Source organism: Protopterus annectens, chromosome 10.part0 (genome assembly GCF_019279795.1).
Source record: "Protopterus annectens isolate FY-2018-M chromosome 10.part0, PAN1.0, whole genome shotgun sequence".
NCBI classification, from domain to species: domain Eukaryota; kingdom Metazoa; phylum Chordata; order Ceratodontiformes; family Protopteridae; genus Protopterus; species Protopterus annectens.
This window is the reverse complement of record NC_056744.1, coordinates 1,478,255,247-1,478,282,596: the sequence shown is the minus strand read 5'-3', so window position 1 is coordinate 1,478,282,596 and position 27,350 is coordinate 1,478,255,247. Positions and strand designations below refer to the sequence as shown.

The window sequence follows — 27,350 nt, the reverse complement described above, 5'->3', positions numbered from 1 at the left end:
ATGGTATCTGAGCTAAATCTTCAAGGTACTATATCCAGAGACATGACGCTTTGGTGCTACTCTTTTTTTCAATTTTAGTGTATAATTCTTTTATGGAGAAGCAGGGGGTGAGCAGTCCAATGCCTGCCGACACTTGGAATATTGAGATTATTATGCTTTTCTCCCTGCTACTTTCTAATGCTATTCTATACATGCAACAATGTCCCGTAACATGTAATATGCATTTGTTTGTTTGCTATATTAGATCATTTAAGGGAGTTTTGTGGTTAGGCGCTAGGTTTGAGGAGGGGTACTTAGATGCCACTCTATTCAATCTACCTTTGTTAGTCAATAGGACATTATCTAACACTATGCTTAATATAGTGACAAAGTTCATACAAATCACTTTCTTTAAAAATACTTGTACAGTTTTTCTTTCTTCTTTTTACACTTAAATCTTAAAACATTATGATTAAAGTCAACACTTGGAATATAAATGGTCTTCAAGATAATAAAAAAAAAGAAATTGATTATGCACCTAATTTACCAGAATAAAGCTAATATTTTTTTTATTTACAAGAGACACACCTAACAAATGACCACTGGGATAATGATAGGAAAAGAGACTGGATCAGTTATATAACATCAGCTGGAAATAGTCTTTCCTTGAAAGGTACAGCCATCTTAATTAAAACAGCCTTCCGTGGGGAAATTTTAACAACTAAATCAGACCCTGATGGTTGATGGAGTCTATTTTCCTGTTCTTACCCTCAATTTAACTGCCTTATACTTTTTCTTAACATATATAGCCCATGTTCCAACCAACATCTATTTGTTTATGAAATTCACAATCTGTTATTACAGTATACTAATAATTTCTATATTGTTGGGGTGCCTGGAATGGGGTGTATATCACATTATTGAACTTCCAAAAATATCGAACACCATAAGCTCGAACTTGGAAGTTCGAAATGTGATATCATTGAAAGCTAAGAACAGAGAATTTTTTCCCAGGGAAAAAATTTGCTGTTCTGAGAAACACACACACACACAACACAAGCACACCAAAAACCTATGTCTAATGTGGGGGCTTCACCCCCACACCCCCTCTACTTAAATATACCAACCCTGAGATCGCAACACATTGGAGGAAATAGCAAAGCCACGAAACGGCCCACCGAATTCTTGCCCTGGGTAAGAATTTGATGTTCTGTGGCTTTGATATTATCAGCATTCGTGGTTTTGTGTTTGATGTAATGCCGTTCAAAAGTTTTCATTTTCGTGGTTATGTTATACACCCACTGGAATGCGCTTACTGACCCCTTGAACGACAGCTCAAATAAAAAGAGGAAGCAACCACCCCATTGACTGCATCTATTCAAAATCTGTTAAATAACTTCAACTTAATTGACCCATTTCAAAATTTTGATCATGAGAGAACAACAAATAAATATACCTACTTCTCGGCATCTCATAAAGTCTGGTCTAGAATTGACTTTTTCCTAATTTCAGATGTCTTCTCAAATAAAATTAATAAATTTGTCCTTGAAGCAAGCTCTATCTCAGATCATTCCAATGTGTCTCTGAGCATCAACCCAACACAACACATTAATGGCCATGGTAGCAGTCCCATCTGGACATTAAATAGTAATATCCTTAAAACAGATGATGTTATAAACAAAATTAACCAATATCTGAAACAGTTTGAGCTTGAATCCCATGTGTGCTCCATCCCTTCTGATGTTCAATGGGCTGCTGCCAAAGCTGTTATCAGAGGGATACTTATACAAAAAGCATCTTTTTATAAAACAAAAGTAGCAAAGGTATCTCATTGACCTTACTGATGAGTACAAGAAAATTGATTTACAGCTTCAAAATAACTACTCTCCAGACATAGAAAATAAATTACATGAGACAAAAAAATACTCCTTTTATCAACAAAACCAATCCTTAGCTGAATTAAGGCTGCTGTATAGCTACTCGGAATGGGCTCAAACCCCTTCTAGAACACTGACCAACTAATAAACATCAAAGATGGCCCAAACTATATATCTGAATTAAAATATAAAGGGAAAACTCTATACAAAAATTATGACATTGTTAATTCTTTCACAGAAATCTTTAGTGATATTTACAACCCCAAAAATCAAATTCATAAGGATACCTACAAAGAATCATCTCTGGATAAACTATCCTTTCCCAAACTAAGTCATTCACAACATAATCTGTTAGCTAGCCCTATTAACTCTAAATGAAATAAAGTTAGCTGTCAAAAAGCTCTTACTCAACAAGGTGCCAGGACCTGATGGTTTTACAGGTGATTTTTTCCAAATTTTCAATCAACTTATTAAAACTCTTCTTAACCTCTATAACTACATCATCTTAAAGGGGATTGCTGATAAATATTTGAACAACTCTAAAACAATCCTTATCTTGAAACTTAATTCTGACAAGCATAACCTTCTTAGCTATAGACCCACTGATCTCATTAATATAGATATAAAAATGTTGATGTCTACCCTAGTGAGTAGAATGCAGAAGGTTCTGGCTTCAAATTATTTCCTCTGTGCAAATAGGTTTCATGAAATAATGGCAGCTATACAATAATACTCTCACTTTAGACACAATAATGTTATTTCTTAAAAAATGATAACCATCCGAGATATGCCCTCACACTTGATGCCACTAAAGCTTTTGACAATGTGGATCTAAATGTCTTATAGCTAACCATGCAATACTTCAGCTTCCCTGATTTTATGATTAACACTATTAGAATGCTTTACAACAATGCTTCTCCCTCCCTGTACATCAATAAAACAATGTCTCAACATATTAAAATTACTGATGGAACTAGACAGGGCTGCCCCCTTTCACCATATCTTTTTAATATTTATCTTGAACCTCTCTTTCTATTCATTAGCCAAAAAAACATATCATCATATACCAGGAGTTTTTAACATTGAGATAAAATATTCAGCATTTGCAGATGATTTAACTATTGGGTCTATATCATAAGCTCGAAGGTTTAATACTTTGAATGCATAAAGATCGAAATTTATGCATCGAAGTATTAAACCATCGAACATTTATAAAAAAAATAATTGAAACAAAAAAAAAATTAACTAAATCTTCCCTTACGGAGATTTCCGTTTAAACAATCGATGTTGTGCCCTTTCAGTAATCTCATGTCAACAATATCATGTTCGATATTGTCAGACTTCAAGATTCTGATATAGACCCTAAATATTTACTTTGAACTCCCGAATAGTGATCTCCATAAAATTTGTAACTCAATAAGTCTTTTTTCTACTGCTGCTAACTATAAACTAAATCCCACAAAATCTTCTATTTTCCCATTAAATACTCATAAACACCTAGAATCCTACTTCCCCCTGTCTGACATACCTGTTAAATATTCAATCAAATATCTAGGAATAAACTTTATGCACACACATCTGAATTTAATGAAAGCTAACTTGAGTAGAGTCTGGGAACAAATCAACAACAACCTATCCAGATGGAAAAATATCAATTTATCCTTACTGTAAAAAACTGTTATTGTTAAAATGAACATTCTCCCCAGGATATTATTTCATCTAAACTCCATAAACTTAAATATACGCCAAATTTTTTTTCAATAAAATGGAAACTAACATCTCAAATTTCCTCTGGTTCCCTAAATCAACCAGAATCTCTTATAAAAAATTAATATTTCCAAAAGAAAAAGGTGGATTGAGCCTCCTCGATTTTAGTCTTTACTATAATATAATAAATGCAAGCCATTTAATCCAAATTGCGAAGTAGGTCGATACATGGACCCCGATCTGGGTCAGAATCTGGTGCAAGTATATGCAATCACTCAGCTTAAACCCTCATTTTATCCCATATTTAATGCTTGACATTGAATACAAATCTAAAATTCTACCTACATTAAAAAATAAAATTAATATATTTCAAACATTGCTATGTTCTATTAATCTACAGGATACTCATGTTGTTCATCTACCTATTCACCTAAACCCACATATAAAAATTAATAATAAAATGATAGACCTATCTAGCCTTCCTATAATTAAAAATGCCATGGTATGGCAGTTTTGCCATTCCAAGAACTTTGCTGCTGTTAAAGAACTTTTTGGGGCCCCAAGTAGATATGATCCCCATCTTAAGACAACTTAATTTATTAATAAAACAAAAATTTGCAAATGCCAAAGTGAGTGAACAAGACGTAACTCTAGCACAATCAATTATCAAAACCCTTTCCCTTAGGAACAAAATGATATCTCATGCCTACAAGCTCTTGATAAACATCAAATATCAACAATTGCTCTTATACTCCAATTACTAGGATGACATTCAAGGTGAAATTTCTACTGAGTCCAAATATGAAGCTATTTGGAATACCCTTAATCTAACCCCTTTCAAGAATTTGATTTATACCCAACTTATGATCAATAATAACTCCTATTATACTCCTCCAGTTCTATTAAAATTTGGGTACAACAAAAACCTAACATGTCCTTTTTGTTCCCTCCAGCATGCAGATTTACTCCACATCCTTTGGAGTTGCAAAAATATACATAAATTATGGTGCTCTCTTAGAGCTCAACTGGAAAGAAATGGGGTACAAGAAGACCACCTTTCCCTGGCAAACCACAATCCTGAATATTATTCCTAAACCTATAGCATGGGTTCAGAGACACATCTTAATAACTGTGTATGCTCTTCTCAAATACTTTATAGCTAAGAACTGGGTAAATCCCTCAGTAATCTCTTGGGAGAATTTTAAAACTATGGCAATTAAGTATATAGCTCCACAAACATTTTGCTCTAACAGTAAAAAGAAAAAAAGATTATTTCCAGAAATACTAGTGCAGTCTCTTTGACTTAATTCAATCAAAATAATTGTCATACAACAATCATTACTATTAACAGAATCTGTGAAGATCTTTGTGTTCATACTTTTCAGTCCTATAACAAATTAAGGCTGATGATAATCTATTGTCAATCACACTAGTATGATGTCCCTTTACACATTTGTTAAGTTTTCCAAGTTGTAAATAGTTGTAGATATTGTGAATAGCATTCTCTCACAATATACCCCCTTTTTCTTCTTCTTTATTTTACTCATTAATCAAACTTACATTATTTCCTCTAATCATTCTCCTGTTAAATAGGGACAAATTATATTTTTTCTTGTATCACATTAGTTTCTTATAAGGGGGTCTCTTCACTACTTTATATCCCTAAGGTTCATGTTACTGATAAAGCTACCCTAGGTGTTTAGGATAGAAGTATTTCCTTTTTCACCATTTGTTTTTTTTTTTTTTTATTGCTTTGCTATAATGGAATTGTTACATGGTTACAGTCCTTTTGTATAGCAAGACTGATAATTGTGTATAATGTATTATGTTGTGTCTTGATATGTTTCTGTTTTTTTTTTTGTTGTAAATCTTGCAAAACTAATAAAAATTATATTTGAAAAAAAAAGGAAAATAAATCTTTTATACTAATTAATAAGCAATAAATTCCTATTGTCATTATGCAGGATGACCCAGGACAGATAACACCAAAGCACAATGTTTTAAGTAAAAAAAATAAATATTAAAATGTGTTAATTATAGCTGACAGACTCATCATATAGCTGAAAGAAAAATCGTAGCATTAATAGATAAAGCAGCCCTTACAGCCTTCCCAAAATCAATCCCTTTATAGAAAACTCCACTAAACAGTGGGACCTTAACTAATTATCACATATATCTTTATATCAACTATAACACTGGTACAACCTAAGTTATCAGGTTCAGTAGTGTTTCTGAAACATTGCAGTACATTGAAGCTGTATTTAAACAATATACCAGTCACCTCAGTTTTCTCGCTGAGCTGCTAGTCACAGTTGAGGTGCTGCCTGCTAACACAGCCTTCTGACCAGCCATCATCTTTCATTTGAACAAGAAGGAAAATTACATACTCAAGAAATATTTTTCGAAAGTTCCATCTCTTCCTGTTAGGTTGGGCTGTGTCATTGGAGAGGTGGTTGGCAAATCTTTTAAGGGGGACTTTAGAACTTAGATATGGCCTCTTATGAAGTATAAAAAGAATGGACTCCTCCAAGAAGCCAAACTTTCCACTTGACAGGGTAAAGCAGCTTAAATTTATATTTGGTCTTCTGACATATCCATACTGTCTGGCAAAATGTTACTCTGCGGGAAGTCATTGTAGGAATATGTCCTCACTCTTCAAATAAAAAAAGAAGTATTTCCATGGAACCATAAAACTGATAGTACTTTTTTCCTTTAGAATGTAGCTAGAAAACCTCACCAGCACTGGGGTGGGCATTCTTGATTTAAAATGCACTGGGAGAAAAATGCAGTAAGTACAGTCAACATTTATTTATGTATTTGCATTTGTTTACTGGGATAGTCCACTGGGCTGAAAAGTGACCATTTTCAGTGGAGGCCCAGGGAGAAAAGTTCCACATTCAAAAGAAATTTAAATACAGTCACATATTCTATATACATAGAGAGATAACTTAAAAAAAAACATACATACAGTCTTATCATAAATGTCTATCTAGAATAACAAAAGCAGTATACATTATATGTAAAATATACAAAGTACAATATATCATCTGCTTTGGATACCGTAGAGTGAAGACAACAAGAGATAGTTGCATAACTGTTAAGCAGAGAGGAGAAAAAAGTTAGTGAGATCAGGTGAGGGAAGATGCTCTGTAGTCATAGTCACATGTACATTGCCATAGGGCTACGAGATGGTGTTTTAGAGACTTTTTGAAGGATATGTGATTGGAAATAGTTCTGATAGAGCTGGGTAGGGAATTCCAAGTTTTAGCAAGGGTACATGAGTAGAGAGATTTGACCAACTGCTAGACTGGGTATTTGCACTTTTAGAATGAATATGGAACCTTGTAAGAGGCAGGCTGGTCAAAACTGACATTTTCTGCTCCATGTATTGAGTGAAGTTGCTGACTTCCTCATTTTCAGGGATGCCATTAAAACTAATGTTCTACTGCCTTCCCCCAAAGTCTTCATTCTACATATTCCATCCATCCTCCACGTGTTCTGTTTTCTGCTTGAGATCAGTAATATTGGTACTGATCTCTGTTAACTGATTGCGGTATGCTAAGATTTTTTCCTCAATATATTTAACTTTATAGTCTATACAGGTAATATATTCTAGTAAGGTACATCTCATTTTCTGTATTTCAGATATCAGCTGCTCAAATTTTCTATACAAACCATCCATATCTATAGAAAGAGATCTGGCAGAATCTATGTTCATATAAGACACATTCAGATGTGGGAAGGGAAAAACATTCAGCAGGAAACCTTGCAGTGAGACAGACAAAGAAATGCAGTTTTCATTTGAGATTTAGCATTCCTTTAAGTAATATAACTTCAGCTCGGGAAAGACAAAGAGCACATTAGATGAAAAGTTTTTCCATTTGCTGCTTGTATACAACCAAAACAGAGCCTTCAAAACATCCACCTAGTCCATGACAGTCCTATCCAGAACTCACAAGAACTTCTGCCTTTTTGACACTGTTGCTAAAGTCGTACTTCATTTATCACATATGTTGACCTTTTAATCTCTTTGGAGGTCAATAGTGCAATTTCAAACCTCCAAACAACCATATTTTTGTAGCTAAAGGAATTTAATAATGACCAAGAACCATGGCCAAATCTAAATCTGTGGTAATGCATGCAATTAATGAAGTCACCATCTGGCTTAAATCCATCAATCCTTTTCTGGCTACATGCAAATACTTCCTCATTGCAGACAAATGAATGTCCTCTGCTGTACACATAATCCTCACTATGCAGCTTTTAATCCTTTTTTATTACAGTAGGATGCTACAGCTGCTATAATATATGCCATTGATGTATTAAAGAAACAGTGGGTAACTATTTCTTCTTTCCAGTCTGCATACGTTTTATGGGGTAATATGAAGTGGTAGATATCTGACTTTAAATAGGTAAACTCCTTGTATAATTTTCTTGTAAATTATGCATATGTGTGAACAGTGTGTATGAGAGTAGTTATGCACCTTATGCTAAACCACAATTCTTTTTTGCTGTACACCCTGTGAGTATCAGGAGTCTCTGGCTCCCCATAGTCCTGAATAGGGGATGGTCGATTCCAGAAAATGAATGAATGAATTTAATGAAAAGTATAGTTCTATCAGATTACCATCAAGAACCAAGGAAACTTATGTTCTGTATTTATTTTGTTAGTATTTAGTCAGAGGCATAATTTTAATGAGATTGTTTCTTTGAATTAATGAAATAAGAAGATGTTTCCAATTTTGTGTATTTATTTGTATAACTTTCACAATACCTTCAGCACCAAACTGAAGTGCTTGAAATCTATCACTGTGTATTGTATTTCACACAGCCCATCAAATAAACTAAATAACCAGCTGGAAGTTTCCCTTTAACTAATTAATATCAATGTTTTATTGCATATTTTAGTATCTAGACAGCTATTGCTTCTTCAAGAAAAAATATTAGAATAGTTGTAAATTACTTGAATGTCATTATTGTTAAATGGTCCATATCAAATGTTTACTCGTAGAACTGTCAGTCTCATATCCCTTGAATAAATTTGTGTGTCTTAAAGATTCTATCACTAGTTTATAAACTGTAGGAAACAGTCAGACACATTGTTTTACTCCATTCTCTTGATGTAACCTATTTGAAGTTTCACCATTAACATATAAAAATATACCAGTCTGATGAAACAAACATTTCTTACTTTCAATAAAAATGACATGGCAATCCTGTTACTTTTAAAGTACGGAGAATGATCTTACTGTTTAGTAATCCGATGTTTTATGGGTATCCAGTGATACTAATGTAATTTCCTAAATTCAAACAAACCAAAATGAATAACATGCCCTTTGTTGATGCAACACTTCACCAGAATGAAGTCTTCAGTTATGAAAGAGGACAAAACATCAACTATAACCAAACAATTTACACTATAAAATACCACCCATACTTAAAAATACGTGAAAAGAAAACCATGTCATTATAAAAATGATTAAACAAAAATAACTACATGAGCTTTTGCTGGATAAAAACTCTCTATAACTCCTTTACTTATGTATACTACCTCCTTGGTTGCAAACTGTGGAGAAGTTAGCAAATCAGTGAATCATATTCTTTCATAATTGCACAATTTGTCTTTGAGATAAACAGCATTTTCTTTTAGAGACAAGTTTCAGTATAACTCAGTTCCTCCAACTTTCCATCATTCTACCAGAATTCAAAGGAACTACCCTGATCAAAACTACATGCCCCATAGCAGCAGTAAAAGGCTTTATAAAGTAGAGACATAAAATATAATGCACAGTACAAGCATTGTAGTGTCTTAAAAATGAACTACATTGCAAAAGTAGTGTCAATGCAATCTAAAATTAGAAAGGAAAAACCCAAACCCTCGGGGATATAGGATATCAGAGCAAGTCTCTATTACGGCGTTGAAATGCCGTAACATTGAACACCACATTGTTGACAAGTATTCAGTGAAATTTACTTCCACGATTCACTGAATACTTAAAGGGCAAACAAATACTTGCCCCGTAACCCAAAAGAACTAAATCTACCTAAACCAAACCCACTCATGTGGGGCACTGCACCCCCCACACCCCCCTAACTAAATATACCAACTCTGAGATTGCACTATAGTGGAGAAAAGGGCAAAACTGTGTAGTTGGTGAGCTACATCTTTGCCTTTTAAGTATTCAGCGAATTGCAGAAGTGAATTTCACTGAATACTTGTTGACTATGTAATGTTCGATGTTACGGCATTTTGATGGAGTAATATAGACCCTATCAGAGCACACAGACTTAACATAATACTGTATTAAAAAATAAATGGTCATTGTTTCCTTAGCAAAAACATATGGACTTAGTAATGGGGGAGGAAAGAAATGTAAAGTATAAGATCAATGGTAAGTAGGGAAATAAGAGCAACTGACATTACTTACACTTTGATAAAACAGAAAAGCCTGGAAGAACATAACAATAATATATTCATCTACTCAAGTTTATAAACTAGAACAAATCATAACAATCTCAAGGGGGGGGTTGAATGATTTCATAGGAGTGTAATAGTAACAAGAGTTTATTAACACTTGTGGGATCTATTATAAACAGGCTACGTTTTATTGAAAGAAATCAAGATAATAAAAAGAAAGATGGGATTATTTTGGAAATGGGAACCCAAAACACTTATTGCATAAATATTGAACAATTGCAATCATAGTGGAAAAGACTTACTGGTTAAACACAAAATGTAGAAACAAAATGTCTTCTTGTGAATTCGAACTTCTATGCTCCTGAAGGTAGCAGTCTAACAGCTTGCCATAGCTCAGTTTTTAACCTTAGTTGAATTACATCAAATTTCAAAAAAGGTATTTATCAAAAAACCTCAATTTTGTAAGAAAACGAGAAAAAGCCTACCAAAAATTTAATATAACTCACTTACCCAGTAAGATACTTTAATGATAACTCCTTAGTATATTTAGCTGATTAGGGGGCATAGTAACCAGGATGAAGGTGGGGGATCTGCATTTTTTGAAATTATAACTATTATTTTCAAATGCCAAGATTATCAGTGAATTGTGTATTTCTAATATTTTGTTTAACAATGGTCATCAAAAGTTGTTCCAAAGAGCTGGTCTTTTTATGGACAATGATATAACCTCTGTATTCTAATGAATAAAACTGAAAAGAGTGGCTTTTCACTGAAAATATTTTCCAGTATGAAGCTTGTAAAACACAGTTTCTGTACTAGCCTTAAAGAAATTGTGACCTTTTAAACTGAATACCGCACAAGAAATTCAATTATATAGAATGAGGCCCTCACAAAATATGTATTCTTATTCTGAGAATGCACTAATCTTAGAGTGAAACTAATTTGTGTTTGCAGAGTAGTTTCAGACTAAGTAAAGCTGACTTTAATCATGACCAAGTGAAATTACTTGAGGAAATATTGTTTTCAGAAGTTCTGGACTAAAGTGGGGCAGCATTGTCACAACACGGTAGTCTCTGCTAACTCTGTCGATATACTTTGCTCTCTGCTTAACTTAAACGGAGTAACTTCTATAATAGCATCAATCCTATTTCTGCTCTCTCTCTCTCACGCTCTGTCTCTCTCTGTCTTTTATAACCTTCTCAGTCTTTACAAGACTGGCTCTATCTTATGAAAAAAACTAAGAAATGAAGGTGTTTTTATTTAACATATCTATTAAAATGTCAAATGGTTTATTAATCAGAAACAAATTTCAAGTGTACTCAAGTATGCTGCTGAAAAGAAATTCCATATGAACTGCAGAAGAAAGTAATTCTGGGTACTTTGCACTCTTGGCAAACATAAAGACTGAAGCAGTATAATCTCATGAACTCTAATAGTACCCTTACTCTGGAATGGGGTCCATTCCTATCATAGTATTGCAAACCCAAAATGTTTAGATTAGTTAAAAAAACAGAGTGATATTGCATGGTTGCATGTCAAACAGAAAAAAGATCACTCCCATTCAGACAAACATTTAGCTTTCTTTCAGATGAAACCGTATCCTATATTACTCACCAACCAACCCAAAGCAGTCTACAGTACAAATCTTCAAGTTACTAACTAGGAAGTTACTAACTAGGGAAGTTCTAAGAAATACTGGAAAGAGATTAAAAACCTTGTTTCACAAGGAATCTTCAGTAAACTGGAACAGACTATAACCTACCTGATTATCTCCTTTTCATCCTTCTAGATTCCTTCAGCAACCTACCTTCCATTAGCAATGCTTTGTTTACCAAGATCACTACTATTAAGCCCTACCTTCTACTTCATAAGATTCTAGAATATCTTCCATTTCACTACACAAGCATTACTAATAAACCGGTCTAAGAACAAACTAAACTTATTAATTGTCCATAAAAACCTACATTTCACAACACCAACCCTAATATCCTTATGTTTTTTGCAGTACTATTATCCAAAACTTTAACATTCTTGTTTAATCTGATCCTTACCACTAACATTTTGCTGTATATAATTTTAGACATGCTCTTGTTATTCCACTTGCAGAATCCCTCATTTATACCATTGTAAATGGCTTTCAGGTACCAAAGTACTGGAGAAGTTCTTTACAAACAACTTCCTGACTACATTAAAACCTATGATATTCTCTGCACCAGACAGTATGACTTCCATCTCAGATACAGTTCTATCACTGCCATTTATTAATTTCCAGAACATATATATACAAATATGGGACAAGAAAAACTTACCCAAGCTATATTCTTTGATTTATGTAAAACATTTGACAGAGCAGATCATATTTTACTGCTATAGAAACTAGCAATAGTTAAGCATCTGTAATGATATTTGGTATTCCCCCCCAAAAATCCATGCAATCCCTTCTATCATTTCCCTACTTTTCTATACTGGCCTCCCATGTGTTGTGCAAAAAAGCTACCCTGGACTTTTTATTTGACCCTCACCTTACTTTCTACAGACGCACTCAGACAAAAATAAAGTCTTCAAACTCTCAAAGGTTTCTTATGTCAAATGTCAAACACCTTAACCTCAGAAGCCATGCATTCCATAGTAGTAAATATTCTTAATCTCAAATTAGACTATGCTCTTCCTGCGATTGCTTCTTGCTCAAGACACAATGTTACGTTCTCTTAGACAGTGAAAAAAGTGCTAAGATTTATACACCTTTCCAACTACAGGGAACACCATTGCACTGCCCTAACTAAAACAAAATGACTTCCTCTTTGTTTCTGAAAATCTCTTTATTTGAATACCCTTAACCTCAAAACCAAAAGCACAGTGCCCAAACACAACAACAAAGCTGATGCAACTAGAAACAAAGTCCAAAAGGCACTGCCAGGTGCAAGCAAAGAAGAGAGGCCAAAACTCACAAAAATACTTTATTAAATAAAACAAACAAAAAAACCCCATAAAGTGCCTTATTGTAATCACCGTGTTTTTCGTCCTACACACTTGGACTTCCTCAGATGCAAAAAACATACAATCAGACCAAGTGGACTTAAATAACTACCTCAGCTATTCAATTAGATTGGGCTACCAAACAATACTAAAAAGCAATTAAACAATTACTGAAAAATAGAAAATTATCTCTGCCGGAGCTGGAAACAATTTTACTAAGTTATCCTAAAGCATGTTACAAGATGTACTGCAATAAAGAAACATACAATAATTATACATGTAGAAATAAAAACTAACAAGAAAAACTACTGATAAAAATGTTTAATTAGTTTATTGCTTAAATATATGAATAAATAGGTTGAAAAAATACTACTAAAGTACTACAAAAATAAATCACACTGCCTGCCCATAGATAATGAATGTATGAATACTAGAAGAATAAATACTAGAACCAAAATAAGCCTAAAATCATATAAATTGTCCTGTATCACCATCTAGTGGAAACAGTCTTAATAATAAACTGTAAACATTATTCAAAAAATGCAAATGGGATAATAATAATAAAAATGTAATAATAAGAATAAAACCCCATACCATCTCTTAGAATAAATACATAAATACGTAAGTATATAAACATGTCCTAAAGCTATGTTTAGTGTTTAGTAAATAAGTTATTAAAATCCTCCCTAAAAAGTGTTACAATGTATTGACAAATTAATAGTTATTTTTCAAACCTCTAATACATCCGTTCAATGCTCACTATAACTTAGCTGCCCTACTTTTAAGAACAGGGGCCATGGAAATATTATTATTACTTTACCTATAAACTTATTCATAAGAGTTCTTTTCTACCATTAGTGCATAAATTGAAATTTAGAAACGCATTCTGTTCCTTGCATACCTCTGATACTGTACAGTTGTAGAGACCACCCTTTATTCTCTCTCACTACTTGTAAAAACTTTAACAAAATTACTCCTGCCTCCTTAAGCTCTATCCCTGAAGATATTAGATTGTTGTAAAACCTAAACTTATTCAGAAAATCACTAAAGAATCATCTTCCTAATGAGAACAAGTGCAGCTGCTCTACAGGCACTGACTGATCACAAAAGTTGAAACCACAGTGATGTACAATTAGATTATTTACTCTGTGCAGAAACCAAGTTAAATACCAATGATTATTTTGTTAGTAAGTGTAAGATACCTGGCATAATATACCATTAAGTAGACGTACAAAACTTTGCAATGTTTGTATCTGACCTTAATAGCTCACAGTAACATTATTATAATTCTTTCATGATTTACGTATCTGTCTAAATGTGTTATATTGCCAGCTTAGCCCAGGTTGTGGCTAAAAAGGATCCTTGGACTAGCTTACTTACCTAGTTAACAAACAAGTGTAAATTAATTAACTAAAGGTCCTGCCTCACAGTGCTAAACTGCTCAGTTTAGTTGCAGCCTTTGGTGCCTCCTGGTACCTCCTGTGGGAAGTCTGTACATTTTGTGTGTGTGTGTGTGTGTGTGTGTGTGTGTGTGTGTGTGTGTGTGTGTGTGTGTGTGTGTCTATTTGTAGGTTCTTGGAAGGTGCATTGGCTTCCACTCATATTGCAAGCATAGGCCTGCAACTGCATTGACAAGATTTTACATTGCCTGTAGATAAGCCTGTTTTGTAAATGTGTGCATTTTGAGATAGAGTAGTGTCCCATCCAGGATCAGTTTCTCTGTATTACACCCAATGAGTGTCAGCATAGAAACTAGCTCCTTCACATCTCTAAACTCAATAAAGCTAGTATCATATAATGAAAGAATGAATAAATGAATAGACTGAAATTAACTTTTTATGAAAGCTAAAAATACTAAAATAACAACAAACATTTACAGTGCAACAAACCTTTCATTTGGGTAAGAGTAACTTCATTACAAAAAGCAGAGCAAACTCTTGTGTTCTAATACTGCCCAAGATGTTCTAATTTAAAACTAGCTCCATCTTGATTAGTTTTTATTTTATTCTGAATGTGTTAATCAGGGTTGAGCACTCATCCCACTGGACCCATTTCAGTATCAGCCTGGGGAAAACACAATAGATACATGACATTATAGGGCCTATATCATTTTGTCGAAGTATGAAAAGTTTGAAACACTAAAGTTTGAACTTCAATGATCAAACCATCAATACTTTGAATGTAAAAAAAAAAAAAATGTCAACTCAAAATAACAAAAAAAAAAAAAAACGCTCTATGCAGGGGGGCAAGGCCCCCTGCACCCCCCACACCCCCCCACTACTTAAATATACCAACTCTGAGATCGCACTACAGTGCAGTAAAGGGAAATCTTCCCTTCCCGCACTCCATGACGATCTCCGTTATATGATTTGAGGTTTTAAAACTTCAATCATTAAAGTTTGAACTTTAGTGATTTGAAGTTTTAAAACTTCAACAATATAATATAGACCCGACATTACATACCGAGTGAATGACAAAATGCAATATATACATATATTATATACAAAGTAAATATCATAGTTGCCTTTTGGGTATAAAGGCAATAGATAAATGACATTATATACAGAGTGGCTGAAAATATGATATCTACATGCATTATATATAGAGTGGCAGAAGAGATGGCATGCTGTAAGGGTCACAATCAAAAACAGAGTCAGACAAAGGCATGTAGACAGAAGAAGGGAATGAAGAGGTTATGGTATATTACCAGAAAGATAGCAGTTGCATTTTCCTAGAGTATTGAAATGTGCTTTTATTGTGAATGAAAATGGGGTCAGAGGAATGACCTTTCAGAAAAGAAGGAAGAGATTCCCACGGTTTGGGACCAAGGACTGAAAAAGCATGGGCTGTGCAAGAAAGCCTAGTTTGGGGAGGGATTGGAGGAGAGGACATGAGTAGTTAAGATGTCTAAGGTTGTATATTGGTGCATCTCTGAATAGTATGGAAGAGGATGGAGGGAAGGTGTCATTCTTGTTAAGTTTAAATAGTTGAAAGGCAAGTAGAAAGTCAGAATGTTGTTTCACAAGTACCCAGTTAGTGTTTTCAGTGGTTTTGCAGTGATGTTCATTTCTTGGGGAGAGAGATGAATCTGCAAATGCCATTTGAAATGGTCTGAATGGTGGATATATTTCTTTTAGAAGCTACAACAATTAGCAAGAGAGAATATTCTAGCTAAGCCATTAAGATACCTTTACCTATGTAATTTCTACAGAGTATGGATAGAAAAGGAGAGATCCTATTATTCTAGGATATGAGAGAGTTGAGTTTTTTGTGTATGTGGTCCAGGTGAAGTGGGAAATTTCTAGGTATTTGAATGAAGTGACATTTTCAATACTGTTACTAAGATGATCAAGGATTTTTAGAGGCCTGGAGATAAACGTGAATTGTATCCTAGTATCAAAAAATATATTTTTTGTTTTAGAGGAGTTTAGTTGTAATTGTTTATCCCTCACCCATTGAATAAGAGCATGACGATTAGCCTGAATTTCCAGTTCAAGAGAAAACACAGAATGGTTGGAGGGAACAGGGCCATTTTATCAGGATAAAGCAGGAGAGGAAGATTGGGTATGGCAAAAGAAAGTTTGTTAATGCAACTAGAAAAGAGGTGTGGTGCTAGAATAGATCTTTGCAGGACATCTTTCTGCAGAGAGACTGATGTAGAGGTTGCTGAACTGAAATTAACTCAGAAGTATAAGTTAGAGAGGTATTTTTTGAACTAGGGTTGTGTGTAATCACTAAAGCCTATTTCAGTGAGATTGTCTATGAGAAGTGAGAGAACAACAAGATCAAAGGCTCTTTGCTCCATTAGGCCTTTGTCCATCCCAATAAGAATGTTGCCACCGAGTGCCCAGATGGTTGTAGATGTTCTGTGACCAGACCAAAAGCTATGCTACTTTTGAAAGAGAAGGTGGTATTGATTGATACAGTGAGTGAGTTGCTTTCCTGGGGAAGAAAGAATAAAAACGGTTTGAAAGTCTGATGGATTAGAGGGACTGAGTTTCTTAGGGTGTGGTTTTACAATGGCATTCTTCCAGATAATAGGCATAATATTAAGTAGGTTGTAGATGTGTTTCAATGGGGATATGATGCTGTCTCTGCAGTGATAAATAAACCATGAGTGAAGGTTGTTTGTACCAGTGAGGCCATCAAGTTTAAGCTGTTCTAGCAGAGGGTAGATGTCCTTGGATTTGACAATTCTGAAGTAGAATGAAGGGATGTGTGGAGAGGAGGTGGGAGTGTCAGGTGCATTTTACAAGCATTCTCTCAGTTGTAAAAACATGTCATTAAAGTTTTTTGTAGTGGACAATGTAAGACAAGACTTGAGAGGAGGAGACTGGGAAACAATGCTGGGGATCAAAGAATTAACCTGGCAACTAAGGCTTAATGCAACCAAATATCCAGGCATAAATGAAGGGATAAGTTTAGGGGACATTCTTAGGGCTAGAAGAAACAGGATCAATTGAAGTACCCCACATTGTTATGACTTTTAGGGGTAACCGTATTAAAGGTTCTGAATCTGGTCATTGCTGAGTTTCTAAGGTTCAACTATCATCTAAAAGCATTAAATATTAAAAAAGTCATGTTTACAGTATTATTAGTTGTTTAATTGTAACCTAAACCAAGCAGTATATTTTAACATATTTTTTAACAAATTAAATAGGTTAGGGGTTTGTAGTAAGTATTTAATTGACATTTTTTAAAATCTGCATATTGTTCTGAAGCTATGAGAAAGGGAAATGTGTTTGTGGTTACAAAATGTGTGTTTAATGTACCCGAATAGAAAGTATTCCATTTCAACAAAAATTTTTGTAACTTACTTTTTACACAACAAGTTTACATAAAGTATTAAGTTATATTTTTAGGTTTTGAAAGTTCAGTTACATATATATTTATTACTTTTTTTACATGCAAACTACAGAAAAACTTGATAGTAAAGTTGCAGTTTTTATGTTTTGAAAAAAGAATTACAGGTTTTAGGGTATGTATTTTTAAATATTTTGTATCAATCAATTGATGACAATTATGCAATTAATTCAATCACATGAGCAGGGTTGGTTTGGTTTAAATTTTGAATGAAGCAGCAACCTAATACACTTGAAAAAGCCTGTTAAGAACAGGCGAAAGCGCTTGTGGTTACTTGGAGTGGTTACTTGGATGGTTTTCTTGTTGTGTGCAATAAAAGAACTTTTTAACCTTTCCTGCTCGTCCATCTGGTGTTTGATAGTTTGGAGCTGTAGTGATCCTATCTACAGTACTGTTTGGTGTCATTAAACGGAGGGTTCTGTGCCTCAGTGCCTAGTGGGATTCGTGGTACTAGGTTGTAGATGTGTTTCAATGGGGATATGATGCTGTCTCTGCAGTGATAAATAAACCATGAGTGAAGGTTGTTTGTACCAGTGAGGCCATCAAGTTTAAGCTGTTCTAGCAGAGGGTAGATGTCCTTGGATTTGACAATTCTGAAGTAGAATGAAGGGATGTGTGGAGAGGAGGTGGGAGTGTCAGGTGCAGTTTGGGATTAGATGGAGAAAGGGCAGGTAGTTTGCTGAGGTGAGAAATGAAATCAGAGGCAGAAAGTAGAGAGGATATTGGATTCATGGAGAGACGGCTCTTCTATCCTCTAAGACAGTGGTCAGTGCTGTACTCTCTGATGTCTTAAACTTTGGCCAATTAATGATCATGGGACTTCACCATGGCCACATGTAGATATTCCAGTTAATATGGCAGAGCTTCCAGGACAATAAATAACTTAAATTGTATTCTTCTGTCTTAAGACTGAATAAGAATGCATACAGTTACAGCATCAATGCAATATTTTAAATTTATATACAATATACGTTTATTATATATAATTATATATATATATATATATATATATATATATATATATATATATATATATATATATATAAATAATGTTTATTGTTTATATACAATGTTTTCTATTCTGCTATCTTCTTGTCTTACTTCTACCAAATGAAAATACCACAATGTTTTTTAGTTATATATCTAATGAGTTTCATATTACTGGCTGTAGTAAGGATTCAGAAATGTAATGTTTTCTGTTTTACATTCCTTTTTTGTAAATTGTTATTGTTGGCAGCTGTCAAACTTTTTGTATATTGTTTGTAAATCTTTTACAAATTTTTGTAATCTTTTTGTACTATTGTTGTGGAGCTCATCTCCCTTGATCTGCACTGAAAACAGGCTACTTGCCCAGCTGGACTCTACCCAGTTAACAAATGTAAAAAAAATAAATATACTCAGTTGGTATTTTAACTAATGAAACAGTGATTAAAGGTTTATTTAGACTTTAATGCACCTTTGAAACTCAGAGTTTCATACATTTATCAAAACATGTCATTTTTAAGATTTGCCAGCCAGTGCCATTCTTTTTTCCCCAATTAACAAATTTACAGTTGTCCATTAGGACCTATTTTATGGGTTAGGTATCCAGAATGTAAGTGATTGCCATAACCGTACGTCTGTCTGGGCCATGATTAGCACTATAAATGGCAGCCATGGGCTTCTTTAATAATGATGAGTATTTTATATATTAATGTGCTACAACCTGTTGAATAAATATATGGGTATTGCAATAATATACATTCTGGATTTTCGAGCCATAAAGAGTTAGAGCAAGATGTGGGCCAGAATTCCTTCCCTTATTTAATTGCTGAAAGTGTTTTAATATCAAACAGACTTCAGAGAAAAGTCTTAAACTTGGATGGGAGAATGAAATATACAGAAGTATAAGAAAAATACAGCAGTTATATCTATGGTTTATGTAAGTGGCACAAGTTTATTATTAATGGCACTCACCTTTCCACTGCTTTTATGATGCTCTTTACAGTGTTAATGGGCACTTAGCTGCATTCTAAAGATGTAATACCCGTTACAGTACATGTTCTGCCTTTATACATGGGAAAACTGATAGAAAGCTTAGTAACAGACTATATGAACAAATGTAAAATAAAATTAAAAAAAATAAAAAACAACAAAAGTATGACTGCCTTCTTTCAATATTTTGTCTCCCACAATAATAAAATGGAAATGTAGACTTGTTTCTTGAAGAAAGTATGAGTATCATGTAAAACTGAATGCCTACAAGTATCTGATTTCATAAAGCTCTGTATTTAAAAGTGCATTAAAGCTTAAGCTAAAATGTTACTCACTGAGTAGTTACATTTCTTTCCCAGTTGAATGGATTGCTCTTAATAAATTTGCATTTCCACAAAAGTTTATAAGTACATATGCAGTCTGAAATTGAAATACAAGATTTTAGTTATTGAAGGTTTGGGCAGCTCTACTTTATTGGTTCCTAAAGTGTATACCTTATTATATTTCAGTAAATATTGAGACTTTTAACTACTGTGAATTTATTGTATGTTTGAATTCATTGGTGATTTTTACAGCATGTGATTTTCTTTGCCACTTCATAAGCAAGGTGGAGATGGTTTTCAATTACTCTAAAGAAGTTCTGATCCATTTATGGTGCTAATGTATATTTTATAATAAAGTGTCACTCCTACCTGCAAAAAAAGCTCCAGTTTATTTTTGTTTTACACCATGCAGTTTGCCAAGTTCACTAATATTGTTTCTATTTTTATGAAAGCTGTTCAGTCTTCATGCCTTCAGGTACTCACTATGGTTTATTTTTTGATACACCAAATTTAAGTTAAAAAACAATAAATTAATTTTGCTTTCATGAATTTTCTCCTCAGCTGACAACAAAATTAAAAGAATGCCTCCTTACCAGTTCTCATGATAGATTTCCATTCATTCCAGTCACCGTGATGCAGAAAGTAGTTGTACATTTCTCGACTCACATCACAATTAGCGAATACAATGTCTGGTAAAACATCTTCAGTTTGGGGTTTTATGTATCTGGGAATATAAGAACAGTGCTACTGATTTCCTGTTTACAATTTTTAAGAGTTAGTAATAGATCTGATAGTATACCAACCTACATACTTACATTTCCTTTGTATCTCTGAATACCTTTATAAAAAGAAAAAAAAAAACAGCAGTGTATTACAAATTACAGCTTGATTATACCTGCAAAAAAATAAGATAAAATGCCAGTTTTTGATTATATTAGTAAAAAAAAATGATATTTCAAACACCTTACTGTAATAGTTCTCTAATACATCTTAATAGCCATTTACTTTATGTAATCTAAGCTGAAACAGTCTCACGGCCATGTTTCAATATGTGCAATGCCCCTTCACTAAATTCAAGTATTACTGTGGGAAAATTATCCAGTTACTTTGAAAAAGCTCAATAAATCAATGGTACTTGTAACCCAGCAGTACATGGTGACCCTTGTTTTAATGGCACACCTAGTTAATCTTCATCTTACTCTCTACAGAAATACTGCAGATGATGTAAAACACTCAGTTCTTTCTTCCCACATGTTCTCATGCTGGCTTTGTGTTGGTATACAGTAAATATCTGGGGACCTTGAGTGGAAGGCTAAGTAGGAATTTATTGTTTCTTTCCTAAATTAAAACATTTTAGACTGGTCATATAAGGTTGGATTAAACTAATACCAGTCATGATACTAACTGATCAGACTTTTTGCAAGTGGCTTAGAAATATATGGTGATTGTCCATATGAAGAGCCTTGCCCAGGTAAGCTCATGGCTCCAAACTGGACATCACTTTGAACACTTGTGTCTGTTTCATCTACATTAAATGCCAAAATGAATCATTTAATGCTATTGCATATGCAGCATTCATTAAGTCATTTAAACTTCTAAACAATTATTGTTCCCTGCTTGTACATCAGTACAAATAGCATTCTAGAGCAATAATAATGTGGGGGATTACAAAACATACAATTTGTCATAAAGACTTACTGAGTGTTTTAGGACCCTGAAAGAATTAATGATTGCCTTTCCATAATAAGATTCCTGTATGAAAAGTGTAGCTACTGCAAAATGCATATGTAACAGCTATAAGTACTGTAAAATGTTGTGTAAGAGGACATGTAAAGTCCCAGGTATGACAATAGGCTGTTATGATTCTGTACAGACAGATATCATAATATGAAAAGTATAGGTGAAACTATATCCACCTCAATGTACACAGTAAATCAGTGCACAGCTGTCTTGAATATTTGTTTAAACAGATCAAAAACATGTGAACCATATCTGTTAATTTGATACCGTACTTTGTTTTGGGGGGACTTCCTTGAATGTTGTCAAAATGTAAGCCGGCTGGCACTAACATGTCAGCTTACAACTTGTTGACTTTCATTTCAGCTGTGGTATTTCTTGTTATTTAATAGAACAGTGAGAATGCTTTTGCTTTGGCAAATATTATCACCCTTTCCAGATGTTTGCATTTTCCCAAAAATTCACAAACAAGGGATTAGTATACAAAGAAAGGGGATGTAGTCAAATGAGGTCTCCCATATCAGGGATGCAAGGGGGTTTGAACCTCTGTAACCAACACTGAGTTTGTTTCTTTGTGTCAAGCTTAAAAAGCAACCAGCTTTTTAAGCTGTTCTTTGGCATCTGTTTTATAGACTATGCTGTATATTTTTCTACAATATAATTAAGGAGTGCTTGCAGCAGATAATGGGCAGTAAATTCTTACTAGGAACCAAGGTAAGTAAACAGAAGTTTATTCATGAAGCAATAGTAAATTCACATCATGCACCAAAAGGGAATATTCTTGATAACAAGATAACTTGTGTATAAAGTATAGTTGTGTAAAATATTACCATAACAATAGATATCTTTCCCTTCACTATTACAGTATTCATAACATAATGTCCTTCCAGTATACTAAAACCTTTTACTATTTGCAAGTAGGTGGGATGTTGCACATAGGCATCCATCATATGTAGGCCATAAAGCCAACATCTGCATGTACTGTCCTCAGAACTGAATGCCCCAGGAGGAACTGGTTAAAGGAAATAAAGAGGTTAAGCATACATCCAAATGAAAAACAAAATCCAGGGGTAGGAGGGAGGCATCGAATACTACAACAGTGAAGAGAAGGACATCTATTGTTATTTAAGATTTTACACAACTATAAGTCCTTCTGTTCATCTGTTGCAGTATTCATAACATGAAGAAGAGTAAAAATACTCATGAAGAGCCCTCTAAAAAGCAACGAAGAATGGCCCTAGCAAAGTTAGCCCTACCTCTGGATATTCCATCCAACTTGTAGTGTTTGGTGAAAGTATGTAAAGAATCCCAGGTAGCTGCTTCAAGAATGGAACTAGTATCCAGACCCTTGAAAAAAGCACCAGAGGAAGCCACAGCCCTAGTAGAATGAGCCTTAACAGGAAAAGGCCCTTTCTGTGAGAAACGTAACAGAACAAAATAGCCTTAGAAATCCAAGATAAAATAATCTGCATGGAAACAGGCAATCCAAAAGAGCCAGGATGAAAAGCAACAAAAAGCTGACCACATTTCCTGACAGCCTTAGTTTTATTCAAATAAAATCTGAGTTGTCTATGCACATCCAGGGTATGTAGAGCATTCTCACTAGAGGATTGTGGAGAAGGAAAAAAGGTGGACAAATGAATGGGATGATTAAGTGACAGCTCATTAACAACCTTAGGTATAAAAGAAGGGTTGGTATGCGAGGACAACCTGTCCTTATAAAAAAGTCAAAAAAGGAAATGAAGCCTTAAGGGCTTGAAGCTCAGACACTCATCTGGATGAAGTCAAAGCTAACAGTAAAACAATCTTCCAAGAGCAATGCTGCAAGGAAGCTGTAGCCGCAGGTTCAAAAAAAGGTAAAGTCAAATTTTCTAAAACAAAATTAAGATTCCCAAGGAGGAGGAACAGGCTTCCTGAGAGGTCTAATATGTAGAACACCTATGAGGCATTGTTTAGCCTCAAATCTAGAAACTAAAGGAGGGGATAAAGGCAGATAAGCAGAAATAGCTGACAAGTGGGCCGTAACAGAAGAATAGGCCAACCCAGCATTGAGAATTCACACAAATAAGAAACAGCCACTGGAACATCCACAGTCAATGGATTTAACTCATGTAAAAGACACCAGACAGAAAACCTCTTCCATTTGGATAAGTACAATTTCCTAGTATTGGATTTCCTGGCCCTGGCCTTCTACAGAACCCCAAGCATGTCCTCAGAAAAGAGGTGTCTGAAAGGAATCAAAATCCTATCACCCACAGTATCAGTTGCAGAGTGGACAGGTGAGGATGGATCAAAGATTGTTTGTCTTGTGTAAGAAGGTCCAATCTGTGAGGTAACTTGTGATGATTGCCCTTCGCTAAATGCAGAAGAAGAAGGAACCAATGCTGTCTGGCCAAAAGGGAGTCACTAACAAGATTTTTGGTCTGTCCTGTAAAATTTTGAAAAGGAATTTTGGAATGATAGAAAGGGAAGGGAATGCATAAAGAAACATCCCCATCCAAGAGAAAGATAGGGTGTTCACTTTCAAACCAGTGGATCTGGGATTCTGGTACAAAATTGAGGAAGCTGTCTGTTCAGAGGGGTGGCAAACAAGTGTACATGAGGAGTACCCACTGGTGGACAATGTCCAGAAACACATCCCTGTGAAGCATCCATTTGTGGGATTGAGTCAAGGACCTGCTCAGAGTGTCTGCCACAGAGTTATGACTGGGAGAGATGTACATTGCATGAAGAGTCACTTGACACTATACTGCTAGTTCCCATGCTAGGAGAGCTAGCCTGCATAGCAGATAAGATTTTGTCGCCTCCTGTTTGTTCACATACCAGAACATTGTGGTGTTGTTTGTAAACAGTTTGAGAGGACCTGGAAGGAAATCAGGATAAAAAGGCTGAAGGGCCAATATATGCATACTTATCCCCTTGATATTTAAATACTCCTTCCTTTGAGAAGGATTCCAAACCCCTTGCACTTTCATGGAGCTGAAGGCTGCTCTCCAGTCTACATCTGAAGTGTCTGTGAACAGCTCTTGACAGTGAAGAAGTGGATTAAGAGAGGGGCCTGGGTTCAGATCCACTTAATGAATCCAACATTGGAGTTCCTTCTTCAAGCAAGGAAGAAAATCAATGTCTCTACATGCTCAACCAAACAGTTTTCAGGAACCACTAAAACTTCCTCATGTGAAGTTTGGCAAGAGGACGCATTAGAATGGTGGAAGCCATGTATTCCAGAAATCCGAGAAACTCCCTGGCAGTGACAGCCTGCAGAGGTAGAAGACTTTGGAAAAAGGAAATGAGGGAGAGAGCCTTTGGAGGAGGAAGATAAGCCAGTATAAGGTCTGTCCTTATCCTGCACCCAAGGAAAACTTGGGAAAATGGTGAATGCTTGAGTAAGAAGATTGTCTACAAAAGGGAAAATTTGGATGCCTTGAAGCCTGCAAAACAGGTGCTAGGCATTTGGTGAATACTCTTGGGGCAGTAGAAAGGCCAAAGGGCAAGGCAGAGAACTGAAAATGCAAGGAAGCAACAGAGAAACATAAACATTTTCTATAATGGAGGTAAATGGGAATGTGCAAATAGGCATCCTTGACATCCAGAGATGCCAAAAAAGCCTGAGGAAGAATGATGGGAATTAAGGTGTGAAGGTACAGCATTCATACAGAAGGAACCTTCAAGAAGGTGCTGAGATGTGAGCGGTCCAGTGTTGGTCTCCAAGGACCATCTTTTCTGGGTACCAGAAACATTCTAGAATAAAATCCTCTTCCTCTGTGATTGACTCCAACTTATTGAATAGTTCCCTGGTTTAACAAATCCTGAATTACCGCTAGGAAAAAATGCAGCAGTTCCTGAGATGGGTGAGGAATGTTCATAAAGGGAGGAAGAGCTTTCCAGACCATGAAATAACTTTACTGGATAATGGAAAGAACCCATGAGTGTTGGGTTATATTTTTCCAAACAGGAAGAGCCATAGAGAGTCGAAGAGAAAGGAATAAGACTGCAGCAAGAGTGGTAGTCACAGATTGTCAGGAAAGGGCTATTGCTGGGTAGAAGCATAATGAGGAGTCTTAGGAGAAGGAGGCCTCCTACCACCCTTCTTATTCTTAGATGGATGAGTGCAAACTTGTTTATGCACAAAAGCACTTTTGAAAGGACAATTTCTGTGAAATTTAGACACTAGTGAGATAAAGATGTGTTTTAAATCCTGAAACTCCTTACCTTTCTCCTGTAAAGATTTAAACAATTTACCAGAAGCAGAACCATACAAGATTTTATTATCTAGAGGAGAATCCAGTATTTTAGCTATAATATCATCTGGCAATGGTTGAAGTCTTAATCAAGAGTACCTTCTCAAAACAGATCCAGATGCAGCTGCCCTGGCAGATGTCTCTGCTGCATCATAACAGCACTTAATTAAATGTCTAGCTACCTGAGAGGATGCCCCCAGTTAGGTCAAGGCATTAGTTTTCCATCCTGAATCAGGAAGATCAAATATAATTTGAGTGACCAGTGAAAGAAGTGCCAAAGCATATCTGGTCACATGTCTGGTAATTAATAGCACAGAAGGCCAAGGTAGAGGAAGTATAAACCTTTTTCCTAACCTTTCTAAAACCCTAATTCCTTATCAGAAGGGCGAAGTACAGTAGATGTCAGGAATCTGGAAGGTTTATCTGATACTACAGAAACCACAGCTGGATCAGCTGATGGACATCTAAAAAGAAACTTACTGTCCTCAGGTACTTTGTAAAAGCGGTCTGGATTCTTAGGGGTCAGAGGTGTGAGTCTGGACATGGAGATGCTGCATTAAAAGCATCCAGAAGAGCAGGCAAAACTGGAAAAACAGCAGAAGGAGATGGAAACTGCATTTGTAACAAGTCAAAGTATCTCTTCTGCACATCACTAACCTGTGAACTATCCTATTTGAATAAGTCCCTTATTTTAGAAATAGTTTCCCCAAAAGTAAACTCTTCAATGGGAGAGTCAGTACCATTAGACTCGTCTTTTGGAGAAACATACTCCAGAGGAAAAGGAATATGGATGGAGTAGACTAAGGATTCATCATCTGAGGAAATCACTTCCTCAGAGGATTCCTGTTCTCTAACTCTTTTTCTGGTGAAGATGTCCAAGGCAGAAGGGGTACAGAGACACCAGAAGGTGGCTTAAGGGCCATAAGGGCATTAAATAAGCCCTGTGTAAAACTTTGCCACTCACTCTGTGGATCTCTGGAAGAAGAAACATGTCTGGCTTTTGTTTCTTCTTAAGGTGCGCATCCACCTTATGGAAATTGGAGAGACACGACATGTATACACACTCCAAGACTGTAGACAGAACTTTCTCTCTAACTAAAATTTGAGTGATTCTCCTAGGGCCGTCTGAAATCATGAGTCATGGTTCCCCCTGTAGGATGTCTGCAGAGCCTCCGAGGATGTTCCTGTCATCGGATCTGAGAAGACCTCTGAAGTGGTTCCAACCACAGAATCTGACCCAAGGATCAGACAGATC

The 27,350-nt window shown here is 35.2% G+C and overlaps 1 protein-coding gene across 1 annotated transcript in view; it reads right to left on the bottom strand.

Annotated features, from left to right (window-relative positions):
• Window positions 1-27,350, bottom strand: part of LOC122814312 (zinc-binding protein A33-like) — a 151,211-nt gene that overhangs the window by 23,495 nt on the left and 100,366 nt on the right. The window contains exons 4-5 of the mRNA XM_044086898.1: window positions 20,933-20,955; window positions 20,711-20,841 (exon numbers count right to left, since the gene is read on the bottom strand). Coding sequence (XP_043942833.1) covers window positions 20,711-20,841; window positions 20,933-20,955 — 154 coding nt within the window. The remainder of the gene's footprint in view (window positions 1-20,710; window positions 20,842-20,932; window positions 20,956-27,350) is intronic.